The sequence below is a fragment of the Dipteris shenzhenensis genome, chromosome 30 (assembly GCF_047967505.1).
Source record: "Dipteris shenzhenensis isolate YYH24624 ecotype China chromosome 30, Dip_SZ_1.0, whole genome shotgun sequence".
Classification (NCBI taxonomy): Eukaryota; Viridiplantae; Streptophyta; class Polypodiopsida; order Gleicheniales; family Dipteridaceae; genus Dipteris; species Dipteris shenzhenensis.
In genome coordinates, this window is record NC_141625.1 from 27157806 (window position 1) to 27172223 (window position 14418).

General features: G+C 43.6%; 1 protein-coding gene across 3 annotated transcripts in view; it reads right to left on the reverse strand.

Annotated features, from left to right (window-relative positions):
• LOC147881910 (uncharacterized) overlaps positions 1-14418 on the reverse strand; it is a 75291-nt gene that overhangs the window by 4630 nt on the left and 56243 nt on the right. For all 3 annotated transcript variants that reach the window (XM_087402101.1, XM_087402100.1, XM_087402102.1), the window contains exon 5: positions 2926-3436. In XM_087402101.1, coding sequence (XP_087258227.1) covers positions 2926-3436 — 511 coding nt within the window. The remainder of the gene's footprint in view (positions 1-2925; positions 3437-14418) is intronic.

Genomic DNA, 14418 nt, shown 5'->3' on the forward strand with positions numbered 1-14418 from the left:
ACTATAGCGCTCCAGGACTACTCCAAAAGAGGCGCCCAGGCCTGTACTAGAGGCAGCTGATGGCAAAACCTTTAAAAAGGTCTTGAAACCATGCAGGTGATGGCAAAACCCTAAAAGCAGGTCTGAAAAGCCTGTAGCAGCTTCGTGACCTAGTTGACCAGGTCAAAAATGGCCTGCAGTGGCAGCATGCTGAAAAACGGCTCGAACACTGTGCAAACACTCCAGAAGGACTTGACCAGGCAGAAAACAGCAGCAATGGGTCAGAGACTGGTTGACCAGCCCACTTGTTCACGATAGAATCGTGCACCTGATCTTGGAATGGAGCATGGAGGTGAGGGCAGGGCTGGGAGAGCAAGAGGAAACCTGTCCTAATACCAAATGATGGAGATGGGGGTGGAGAACACAATGACTCTTTTGCTTCCTTGTGGATTGTCGCGATTTTCTCTCTCCAACAAAGGTTGTCATAAGTGCCTCTAAGGTTCCTCTTCGTGAAGAATGATTCTAACTAGACCCATACTGCCTAGGGTGACCATAGAGGGGATGTGGGCCCAGCCCTTCTCCCAGCTACCAACACCTCTTGGGTATCCTCCTCTGCCTAAAAGAGCTGCTACTAAAAGGAGATAGACATCTCTAGGATATCATGTGAATCCGAGTGCATCTGGGAGAGCCTTTAAGGGCCTCTAAGGATCCTCTTCATGAAGAGTGATTCTAACTAGACACATACTGCCTAGGGTGACCATAGAGGGGACGTGGACCCAGCCCTTCTCCCAGCTACCAGCACCTCTGAGGTCTCTTCCTCTGCCTAAAAGAGCTGCTAGTAAAAGGAGATAGACATCTCTAGGATATCATGTGGATCCAAGTGCATCTGGGCTCAGTTGTCTCTCAATCATAAAAGCTGGGACCCTTAGGTGATCTTACAGAAATTGTAACTCAACAAAGGACGAGGAGCAATCCCTTTGCTTCAAGTGTCACAAGGCTGCCATTGTGTAGCCCATGACATTAACCAGTCTCTAACCTAGACTAAGCACGCATTATCTGAAGTCAAATACACAGCTGTATGAAGGATACATTTAGATTTAGTAGTGTCACAAATCGTAAACGGAAGTGTCCTCGTTTCTTTGAAATAGTACTGACTTATGTAAGGACATCAGAATATCTTGGGAATTTGCAACCTTAGTATGGTCCAAGGATCCCAAGAACTTGTTTGAAGACTAAGCAAACATAGAGAAGAGTAGTATTATATATCTTATTTAAGAACCTCAAAAGGTTCAGCACAACCAAAAACTACCATTGCTCAGGTGCATCCTGGATCCAATCCTCAAGGTTTCACTCTCTAACCTATAGACTAGGCACACATTATTTGAAGTCAGAAACTGAGTTGGACAATACGTTTAAATTTAGCCTGCCAGGGTAGTCAAATTCGGCAGTAATTGTTACAATAAGCATAGCTGAAGGTTGCCGCTAACAGAAAGGTACAAACACACACCCAAACTCGCATGACTGCACATTGCCTTCCTGCAAAGACCACTATGTTGTGTTTGTTATTGTTTTAAATAAGAGGTAAGAGGCCCAGTAAGTCACAAACAAGGCTGAAATTAAACACAGAGTGAATTCAACATATCATTACCCATAAAAACGAGCAAAGATTTACTCCAACTCATGCTCTACTATGCTGCTGTCACAGCATGCTACCCCCACTCCACTGTGTTCTTAAAAGGCTGCACCTCTTTTGATCCTCCCTTCCCAGTTGCTCGCCAAATCCCCCTTGCCCCTTTTCTTCCTCCCTTGTTCAAGTGTCACCCTGCCTTCGTAGAGGGCTCTTGAAAATAAAAAGTTATATAAATCAACTTTGTGGGCTGTGGCTACATTGTCCTCTTCTCAACAACAATGAACTCCATTCAAAGGCTAGAACAGGAAGCTCTTGTTCTCTAAGCGGTGTCTCAATTTCAATACCTGGCTATCCTTTAAGGGCACAATGGTGCTCACACTTGTGAGCACATCAGGTTCTCATAACAACAAATCTATCTGCAAAATATTTGATATCAAGAATTCCACTTCCAGAGACCTCTACAAAGTGGTGAGGCGCCATGGCAATGGTTTCACCTCGATGACAAGGACCTAATCCATAAGGCAGAGGAGACCTGGCAGCAATAGGATTGATAGAATAAGTTGGCATAATGAGACCCCACACATAAAAAATATCCAACTCCTCCTAGACACAACCAACGTACTGCTATGCAACAAGGCAAGAACCCTACTAGCTTTCCTGCTTAGCCTCCGATTACTAGCTCAAGTCATCAGTACACGTCCGACAGGAATGCTGCCACAAATATTCATCTCTTTATTGCCTTCTTCCAATTATCTGTTGAAATTATAACTTAGTACATACAAGGGAACATTCCATCCATCCTTTGTGCTACTTGCAAAAATGTGAATGTCCAAAACGAAAACACAAGAAAGAGATTCAATTAAGTGACACTAAGAAAACCCAAAAGCACATAGCAAGATACAATCTACTTTGTGGCCCTATACTTACAAAGAAGAAAAGGCAATACAGAAATTAAAAGGATGTTCAGCACTTAGTTTGCACTCAAAAGTAATAATGACAGCTATAGCAAATCACACCTTCATCTTTAATACTCACATTTGCTGGGAGGGATTGAACCCTTGACCTATAGCTCATTCACAGAGTCTTACCACTTGCGTAGACTGGTGAAAAAAATTAAAATAAAAATCACATTTGCACTAACTGGTGAAATATAAGTTTGAATAGAGACCCACTGGAAAGCGTGCAAGCACAGCGCGCGCGTGCACACACACACAGTTTACACAAAAGAACAAGAGAGAGAGAGAGTGTGTGTGTGTGTGTGTGTGTGTGTGTGTGTGTGTGTGTGTGAGAGAGAGAGAAAGAGAGAGACAGCCCACCACGCTGCTGTTGCTTCCAGCAATGTTCGAAGCAATGGTATTGCCACTTGCAACAACTTTCTTAGGGTCCTGAGTGCCAGCATCTACACAGATGCTCTTGTCGTTGCTAATGCTTGGTCTCAAGTCGGGAGATACAAAATTTTCTTGACTTGACAAAACCGCATTCCCCTGCATTTCAACCTGAATGCCAGTATGTACACAGATGCTCTTATCATTGCCAAGGCTTGGTCTCAAGTCAGGTGATACAGGTTTTTCTTGACTTGACAAAACCACATTCCCCTTATTACATGAACCATCAACTTCCAAGCCAACAGAGGTTTGTTGTGACAAAGGCAAAATAATATTGCGTTTGTCAGACTGGAAACACATATCTGACACCATCAATTGATCAGCCTTTGAATTTATGAAATTTGCAGCTTCATCCATTGTGATACAATGTCTGTGAACAGGTTTTAAATTGCTATCTTCCTTGACTAAAGTTTGGTTCGTAGAATTTATCTTTGTATACTGCCTGTGAAACAAAATGAGAGAAAAGATGAAGCCATTTTAATGAACAATAAAATTGGCACCAGAACTCTACACTTGAAGGCAAACAAATTTTAATCATGTTCCACCAGATGCACACTTTTGGTTTTTGTTTTCTCAAGTTAAGGACCTCGCTCAATGTTTCATATCTCAGGATACGGGCTTCCCAATACTGAGCTAGAACATATTTCATATTTTTCAGAAAGAGTGGTGTACTATTAGCAAAAAGCATTGGCTTATGCCAACTGAGAAGCAGTTGGTTTGTATGTTTCGCTCTCCTTTGAACTGGAAGAAATGAAAACTAGCAGAAGAAAAGAACAGAACTGAGTCAGCCATATGTGTTGTCCTGTCTTAGAGAAAGTAACACATTAAGCAAATCAGGCCTTACAAAGTAACTTGCTAATCATGACTGAAATTAGAAACAAGTAAGCTCGACATACAACTTCAAATGAAAATTTTAATTTGTAAGCAAAGCAGTTGCTAAAATCTAGCATTCTGGTATATATAGGCGACAAATCCTGAAGTAAATTCATAACTAACTAATGAGCTAGCTGTTATTTGCACATTCCTTTGAAGATGAAGAACAAGCTGCAATCATATACCCGAAAGGAATCTCAGTACTAAACCTCTTGACCCCCCGCTCCCCCCCCCCCCAAAAAAAAAAAAACTTTTTCTCAAATCCCTTCACCCCTTCCTTCCCCTCAGCCCACTTTGCACTTCTTCCCTCCCCCTTCTCAACTCTCCCCTGTCAGGCTGGTCCCCCCACCTCCCCCTTTTATCCTTTCCCACCTCCACACTCCCCGAGCAGCTTTTCTTTCTGCTCCTTTTCTGCCCTTTCCACCTTACCCAAGCCTCCTCTGCTTCGCCTAGGCCACAGCTGGCCCGTACACCCACCAGCCCCTGCCAAATGCCAAATGGGGCCCTTCCTCCCCTTGACCCTCCTGCCCTCTGGAACCCCTTCTTCCCTCTTTCCTGCGTAGCCCAGCAGGGCTCCTTCCACTGTGCTTCCCTCTGTTTGTTTTGCCCTTCAATGGCCCCTCGTTTTCCTCTATCTCCGTGCTCTTTCCCCCTTACATTATTGTTTGATTCCATAAAGCACCCACAAGTAGACCATCAGGTTTGGCTTCATTCCCACAGCAACATCCTTGTTTCCCATAAGGATCTCCCTTTCTCCAACAAACAAACAACAGGTAGAACACTGTGTTCAGGAATTAATGAATTGGGCAGTGCTGGTTTGACAGTTCTTGGGTTCTTGGACCGTGCCCATGTTTATCATCCAAATATCAACGTGTAAAACTACCACCTTCTTATTGTCTGGAGCACTAAAATCATGACTCATCTCTTCCATTTCTTCTTGGAAGATCTTGTAGACATCATTGTTAAGGATGGTGAAAACCACAGATATAGAGCATAGGGTCAAACCCTAACCCTAATAGATAAAGCTGTGTACATATTCATCATCATGTTCCATACAACACTCCAATATGGTATCAGATTAGTATGTGCATGAGTACAACTTATATCATGTACATAAACAAGCATTTGCCCCTCTAGGCAAGTTTGCCATGTGAATGGCAGATGTATATGCTCAGTAACTCTGCATCTAGCTAAGTCAAGCTCACGCCATGGGGGCACTCTACCCAGCTATATTTGTTGTACAATGTCCTCATGCCACATCACAAGCTGCTCCCTTCTTTGGGATTGCCTAAGGGCTGCTAGGGTTCGGCATATTATGTCATTTTCTCGTCTTTTCACTTTAGTTGTGCATGCACCATTTAGGAGAAAGTCTCTCCCACCATTGTCTTGCTCCATTTTAAGTTTTCAATACATTTGCTTGCATGGTTTGCACCGTTTTTCCTCACACCAATATCCCAAGCCATAAGGCCACGGATTCCATGCGTCCAAAAAGCTGCTCCCTTCTTTGGGATTGCCTAAGGGCTGCTAGGGTTCAGCATATTATGTCCTTTTCTTGTCTTTTCACTTTAGTTGTGCATGCACCATTTAGGAGAAAGTCTCTCCCACCATTTTCTTGCTCCATTTTAAGTTTTCAATACATTTGCTTGCATGGTTTGCACCGTTTTTCCTCACACCAATATCCCAAGCCATAAGGCCACGGATTCCATGCGTCCAAAAAACTACGGAACCATCATGATTAGACATGTTATGTCCACACACACACGCGCGCACACACACATACCTTCATAAAACTCAAATATATCCAATCTTACAAATTAGAATTTTTTATAAACAAAAGACAAAGGAAAGAAGGGAGTTTGTAAGCGGCTAAAGATAAAATTATGAGTAAATGAGAAAATAAAAATAAAAATAACTTAGTAAGCAAAGCTACGCTTATGTTCTCATTAGTTCCCAAGCATAAGCTGCCTTTCAAAGCAAAAGGGAAGAAATAAAGCAAAAAAATCAAAGAAAAAATGAGGGGGGAGAGAGAGAGAGAGAGAGAGAGAGATTAGGTTAAATTTCCATTAGAAAATTTACACAGAGAGAGAGAGAGAGAGAGAGAGAGATTAGGTTAAATTTTCATTACAAAATTTACATTGTAAAAGAAGAAGAAAGAAACAATAACTAATGTTAGCACAAGGGAATAAAGATAAAGCAAGGTACATATAAGAAAACAAACGAAACACCCATCCAAATACAAGGGACAATTATTTTCATTTAATTTATTAGTTATTTTTATTTGTTTATTATTTTTTATACATAGCACAGCTAAACTCAAATAAACTTGGTTCCTCGATCCCCAAATCCCCGGCTTCTCTCCACCGGATCTTGGAGGCTTTGGCTCTACGGGGGAGTTCCCATTAGGTATTTGCAATGGAACCCTGGAGAGTGGGAGTGGATTGACGCAGGGCATCGAGAGAAGAGCATCCCCTTCTTTCGTTACACGGTCAGTAATGCCACGAGATTCCAGCTCAGTAGTAGAGGTTGAAGACCTTCCAAAGTTCCTCATTGGGAGACATTTAATATCACTACGGATTTGCACAGGTGCTTCTGGAAGAGACTCTGGAAATCCCACAAGCATAGAAAGATCACTCTTTTCTTTTGGCTTTCTATCCATGGTGGGATTGCAATGAAACTTTGGAGATCCCGGTTCGGAGCGGACCCTACTTACCCTCGTTGCCTCTCTGCTTTGGAGACTATTCAGCATTGCTTATGGGATTGCACACTGGCGAGGATGATTTGGATGGGGGTAGCCAAGATTCTCAGTCACTTTGCCCACTCCTGTCATCCTGCTTCAACATGTATCCACTTGCTTCGTACTATTTCTTTTTGTTTTTCAGTAGTATGCTTATTAAGAAATGAAATGTTTTCCTACTGTTTAGTTACGAACAATGGGGACTAGGTCTAGCATTTGAGGGTGGACCCCCTTGCTTGGGGTTATGGGCATTAGTGACCCACAAGAGTGATGGCCTCTCTTTGAGAGGAACATCTGGAAACCACACCCCACCTGAGTACCCAAACATGGGACCAATCAAATGCACAGATTGCATACCGACCTAGGAACCATTCAAGAGAATGTTCCCTGAGCTTTGGGTGTGGGCCTGGCAGCATGCCAAGAGTAATGGAGATACAAGATAAGACGACAAACAAATGAGCTCAGTATGGCTCAGTTATGACCTTAGAGTACGTCAATAGATAGTCTAAGCTGTTAGGAACCCGTGGGTGCGATCAGAATTAAATTCTGACAACTTTGAAATTTTAGGGTTTTTGGGAGTGACGTGGCAGCTGACACGTGGCAGACTGCCGCATGGAATCTGAGCTGGCAGGTCAGTCCACCTGTCCCACACATGTGGCAGCATGCATGGCAAGTGGCAGGGCATGCAGGCCAAGTGTTTGGCCCCAAATCTGGTAGATTTGGCGCAGGTTGTGGGCTGTCCTCTTTGGGACTGCAGCCCACCAAAAATCTGGGACAAGTGTCCACCTTCCACTCTAGGCCTAGGGGGGGGGCTGAGCCTATAAAAGAAGGCCTCTCCCCTTCATTCCACACATGAAAATTTCGTCACTTTTCTTCTCCCTCCTTTTGGATGATGCAACAGAACCTCTCCAGCTCCTTGGGTGCAGCCAGCTTCTCCCCAGGCCATTCTCTCACCTCAGCAGCACTTTCTCTCTCTACAACAGCACATTCTCTCTCTACAGTTCCAGCCCCTCCTCTCCAAAAATCTGCCCCCTCTCAGCTCTTCTGGAACAGCAGCAGCATCCTCTCTCCTTCACCTAGCCTGGACCAGCCACAGCCCCTTTCTCTCTCCTGCTGCAGTCTTTCTCTCTCTACTGCAGAATTTCTCTCTCTACTGTTCCAGCCCATTTCCCTTGCAGAAATCTGCCTTTCTGTGCACCTCTGGAACAGCAGCAGCTCCTCTCTTACATCTCCTCCCTTGGGATCAGCATTGGCACTCTCTCTCTACAGCTATCACTCCATAAAAGCTTTCTCTCTCTAGCCTACAGGCTGTTTTTCTAAGCTGTTCTCATTCCAGCCCCATTTCCACACTCTTCTCACCCAAGGTAGCTTCAGAGGCATCAAGGACTTCATCTACAAAAGGGTCAAGTCACGAAGGGAGCCTGTATTGTCAAGTTTATCTCTTTTACAGCACTATTTCATGTTGTTTCTACTATCTTTCTAGAAACTAGTGCTTGTCTCTAATGTTGGATGTAAGTGGTGATTGTTGCAAGTTTCTTCCTTGTGGATGGGGCAAGCCAGGAGTTGAAACCTGAGCTTGGAGTCCTCTTTTTTGTTGTCTACCTTGTACATATGCTCTTGAGTCTTGTATCTAGGTCCTAGGCCTCTGCAAAATCCGTTGTCTGAATTGATAGAAAGCACCGAGTAGTTTACAACTCCCCATTCTTTATGACATAGGGCTCCGTGGTTTCGCTCTCTTACAAGGCCTCAGGTATTCTATGAGAGACTTGACTCCTCTCGGGCCATTTCGATTTGACATCATCAGGTTGAGTCATGTTCTTTGGATGTGATACCACACCTTCATTTTGCAGCAGTACATGCCTCTGTGGATACCTCTTGAGAGATTCTAGCGAGCATAGCAGCCTGGCATATCTAGAGAGCCTGATGCACAAAGACATTGGAGGGAACTCAGGTTCATCCCTCGCACACATTGGCTAGTATCTGGACAGACTATCTGGACAGACACCATACATACCTTGATGGCCATATGGACGAGTATGCAGGGAGACTCCCGTGCAGCCTCAACTAGGAGCAGAGTGACACGAAACAAGGAAACGGAAACGGGAAACGGGAAACAGAAACGGAAACGGAAACGTTTCAAGATTTTTGAGAGGGGGTGAAACGGGGAAACGCCACATCATCAAGGGGGTTTACAAAAGGGGGTTTAGAGTAATGCATACACACATTTAGAGTGCTCTAGCTTCAAAAAAAGTGCACAATAAGCTATAGCTCTACCTAGTACCATTAATATTGATTGTAACTTTGAACTTTGAAGATTCAAGTTTCATTGTTCAACCAATCACACAATGCAAATTTCAATTACGCAAGGTGGAGTAATTTATAAATCCTATAACAAGTTACAAAATGGAAAAATGATTCATGATTCATGATATTTAAGAAACCAATCATGATTCATAAATGGTAATTCAGCTTTCAAAGCCCAAATGTCATAGTAACAAAAAGAAAGCTGAAACCCAAAAAAGGCTACATCGAGGATGATATCATATATGATCAAATAATAAGCTCATCCTCATCCTGAGACTCAACCTCAGCCTCCTCCTCCTCATCATCATTCGTAGGGCTGGGACTCGGGACTCCAGAGAGAACCAGACGGGCCAAGAAATCGTGGGGGAGAGCAGCATGCAAAAGAGCAGAAAAACGCAACGAGGCGCGCGGCGTTTTTTATGTTTTGCCCTGTTTTTAGGTCAGGCCCGAAACGACACCAAAAACGACACGTTTCGGGTCTGAAACAGCATTTCAGATGCCGTTTCGGCGTTTCAGATCGCCGTTTCAATCTGCGTTTCGTGTTTCGGGCCGTTTCGCGTTTCGAGAGGTCTGGCACGGGGGAAACGCAGTTTCAGGCCTTTGTTGCGCCGTTTCGGCATTTCAGCGTAACTATTACTAGGAGGGCTTCTTTCTTCAGGGAATGAAAGGATTCTCCTTTCTTCTTTGAGACTCCTACAGGGTTGAGGTGGCACTTTCAGCCTCAGCTTGGTTGTTTATCACCTCATTTTGAGAGGGTTTATTTATCCTCATAATTTCATGATGTATTCCGCTTTGAGCTTGCTCTCGCGGGTTTTTTCTCTTACTTAATAGAAGTCTCTTTCTTGAAAAAAAAAAAAAAACTAAAATAAACTAAAGTTAACAAGTACCTAATAGTAGATCAACGCCAAAAATAGAATAAACCTAAGAACTAAAAAGAAAATGGGGCTATGAAGCTCCCCACTTTGGATTTTGATTCTGGGTTCAAGGATCCTAAACATACCCAATGCCGAAATTCCAAGGCTACAACGAACGATAGAGTAGAGTTTCTTCATTACTTTTCTTGTATTGTAGCCCTTTCTTAGAAGTAATAGAATTAAATTACTAACCTGAGAGATAAATGCACTCTACTCGTGCAAAGGTGAGAGTTTTCCATATCGACTATTGGATCGACGAGGTTTAAAAACTTATAACTGTGCAAAAACGACTCCAATCGACCTCAAATCATTTGGAAAGAACACTGAATTTCCAAAACAAAATTCGTGTATCATATTACTCGTAAACGATTCACGGTAGCATATACAAAATTCAGGGGTACTTCGCAAAATTCTGCGATTGAAGATTCAGGCGCAGCCTATACAAAATTGAAGCGCAGATTACAAAATTCAGCCTGTCCAACTCGAAGATTTCATCCGATATGTATTCCATTCCTTGCTGTGGAAATCAACGGAATAAACTCCAGAACCTAAGGCATCTGACGAAGTGTCAATCACCATCGGCTCCTTGCTGGTCGATTCTGACGAAGTGTCAATCACCATCGGCTCCTTTCCAGGCCTCGCTCTGTCCTAGCTTGGCGTTCCATAGGCACATCGATTGGACTTGCGCTTCGTTCGCTTGGAGGGGTCTTCTCCTATTCAAAATCAAAGTACCGCAGTGCCTCCCTAAGCAGCCCTTTGATTTGATGATCAGAGCGTGGCTGAGTCGACCTGCCTATTTAAAATCAAAGTACCGCAGTGCCTCCCTAAGCAGCCCTTTGATTTGATGATCAGAGCGTGGCTGGGTCGACCTGCTGTCTACCATGAAAAATAATGAAACCACATCATTCGTAGTCACAGAATAGGGAGCGACCATGCACTTCCAGAGGCATTGCGCCCTCACCATATCCATTCCACGCCCGTGATATGGAAGCACCCACGATGCACACAGGTAATAGTTTCCACTCTGCAACATCTTGAGCAAGCACTTAGTAAAAGGCATCCCAAAACGCCTACTCAAGTTGTACTTCCAAAACATAAAAGACCTGTCGAAGATGTTAGAGCTGTTTACGCACACGCGGTTTTTCACCTCGTCACCTCCGTACCGCACATAGAGCTCCGCGCCTGCTTGCAAGTCTCCTGCAGTAACATTCTTTGACACTGTATGAAAGTGTGGCTGCCCAACATCTTTCATGTAGTAGCCACACATACCAGGTAAGCAAGTTCTTCTACATGAGAGCTCTACACATGATCATCCCCCCTACCGGCCTCTTCTTATCCCACCCAATAAACTTCGCGATGGCCTTGTTTACAAACTACACACTATTAGCGACGATTCTACACACCATTTGAAGATGTAGGTGAAACAAAGAGCCTCCCCTCTCGACCGAACACAGCCCAGCGCTACAACACGAGTGGAGGAACTTTTCTATATCTACGATAAGGGCAACATCCACATCCCCCCCCTCCCACGCTAATGGTCACGCTTACTTCGAGCACTTTTCCACCTGTTGTTCCTAACTTGTTGCCCATCGCTGGCCTCCCTCTACCCCTCTTCACAACTTCCATCTCAAACTTGCATGCAGACTCCCCTCCGTCACCTCTCGCAAGCCGTTTCAGCTTCATCACTCGTCTCCATCTCCCTCTCGTCCCTCGCTCTATAAACCTACATCACAACGTGCGCATGCAATTCCATGATTTCTCTTGGTTTATTGCACCACCTCCACTACCAAATAATCTCCACGTGGTGGCCATGTAGGCCCTTCTGGACCCTTCGAGTTAAATTTCAATTAAACACACTCACCTTGGCGTACACTACACTAAAGTTTAATTAAAGCCCATAACCCTTCACTAAGCCTACCCTCCCCTCCCCCTCAACTAATACTAATAAGGAATAAACAATATCGTGGGGGCCTACTGAATTGGGAAGTAATTCATTATATATTCAGCCATATCAGAGATGTTTGAGTCAATGTGAGGCATTCGTATGATATTCAACATAGCACAGTGAGGTGGTTGTCGTTTAGCATATACATTATAAATTTCATGGTATTTGATTTTCCACTCTCGTGGATCCTTCGGTCTTTCGTAACTGTTAATAAACTTTCTTTCTTTGTTTCTTTCTTTCTCTCACTCGCACACATGTCACCTTCAGTATTAGAACCTCATTTGCTTTTCACACTTGCACTTCCACTTTACTTCCGTGCGAGTTTGTCGTGGAGGAGAGCTTCTATACCACGTGAATAGGAGCCACCCCTAACTGCTTGCTGCCCACATCAGCTGAGCAGCCTCCTTTTGCTGTTTTGGTGCAAGAAGCTGTTTTTTGAACTTTTTAACCTATCTCTACAAGTAGCCTGAGTTGCTTTTTTCTCCCCAAAAAAATATTTTTTTTCGAAGTAAAACGAGCATTCTAATTATTGTACTAGGCATCACAACCTATTGTGTAAGGCCATCCTGACATGTCCATACCGTACATACGACAACCTCAAACAGCTCGAATGACTGTTTTCTAGTTCCAAAGCATTTTAAATCACTGAAATCCGACTTCTGGATTTGTTTTTCAAGCAAAAGCAGTGCACTCCAGCATACTATGCTCCAATAAATAGTACTCTTTGAAAGCTTTACACTGATCTATGATATATCTTGCGTTGTGAGTATTTTAGTATTTGCCCAAACAGTATATGCAAAGACAAATCCTCAACCATCTATCTCCCACATGTTCCACCATGTTGAAATGTCTTGCAATAATCATATTGTCACCTACTACTGTTAGGGAATCCCACATTTGCTTTCAGTATGATGACCCAGTGGGAGCCATCATAGAAACCACAGTGAAATGTACAACCTTTATGTTACACTAAAAATAAATCCATCTGATATACCAGAAGATGTTTTGAAATCAGACAAATAGAGACGCAAAAAAAAATGATATTGAAGCTATGGCAAGGACCATTCTCATAGTTGTGCCACCTTTGCCTTCCTCATGGCAAGTATAATACCGATCTCTCCTTTTATGCAGCACTGATGCCTCCATGCTAGCATTGTCCCTGTAAACTTAACTTTTGTACAGCAAGAAGAGTAGAGAGAGTAGATTGGCTCTAAGCCACCCAATGTGACCAAAAATGTGTCTCGCACCTGCAAAACGCATAGAAAGGTTTCGAGTTTCGCCGAAACGAGGGACTATTGCATCTAGAAAAACCTCAGAGCCTCTTCTTTCACGTCTATCAATCGCATTTTTTTGCTCCAGCCAGCTGACCTTTGCTAGCACATATCCTCTCACATCTCACCTCACCTTCCCTTGCCTCACAGCAATTATTTGGTGGGCTTTGCAGCCGTACCTGTCAAATTGGGGCTTTTGGAAGCCCTGGAGTTCTGACTGCCAAACTCCTTGCTTCTTCATCCCATACCTCCCTACCTTTGCTTCAACCTTCTTCATATCCTTGCCTCCTATTCCTCCCTCAAGGCTTGATACCAACTTCCCATTCTCTCACAAGTCCAGGGTTCCTTGAATCCTAAAAGCTCTACGGTCTACCATGGCATCAAGAGATGTAAGCACAATGCATGATGTATGGCAGGACACCATTTCATTAAGAGATATGGCGCACTTGACACAAAGACGTCAGTTTTCAAGTTTGTGTACGCACATTAAGTGGATCAGCCCTTCAAGTTCAAGCATACTTTTTATGGAAGGGAGACCGTGGGGTAGAAGCGTTGCCATTTTCAAGGAGATCTTCTTGGCACATGGAGAAACCTTGGCCAGATATACAGAGATTCAAACTCTCCTCCATCCTGCAGTCATGCATCAGAATGTTCAAGCTAACATATTAATGGAGCAGCAAAAAGAGGGCATAGAGACAACAATTACACCATTCCATTCAGATACAGGGAATGTGGGCGGTTTGAATATGTTACACTCATAGCATAAAAGATATGATAGGTACATGAAAGTATATCTACCAAGCCTATACATGGGCTTTCCACTACCACGGTTCCTCGATGGCCTACCAACAAGAGGACGCGCAGGCCAGCAACATCTACTCTAAGAATCACACCTATACAGGTTGCTTAAGCAACACGCCTGAAGCAAGAGGCTGAAAATGCAAAGGATCAAGTCTTCTTTTCTTGCAATAGTCCCTTTCGTGTTGCAAGAACTATTGTCTACAAGAAATGTGGCTATACACTTATAGCTGCTCTAAAGCAAGAGCATCGCCCCTTGCATGTGCTAGTTCTGATGGTTTCCACATCACATGTCTAAAGAAGTAGGTGGGGTTGATAAGAAAGACTTGGACAGATCAAGGAGACTTGGGGTTCCCATGGATGCTCCACGAACCAGAAAAGGTACTGCATTCTTGGCTCCAGGAAACGTTGATTCCACTTCATCTGTCGATTCTGATGCGTGGAAAATCGAAGCTATCTACCATAGTCTCTCACAGAAGGAGTCACACAAACAAGGACACTATGATTAATATCTCCGTGACTTAATATGTGGGAACCATCTACTTTAGGTTGGCTGATGCTTCACTATCATAGGAGAGTAGATAT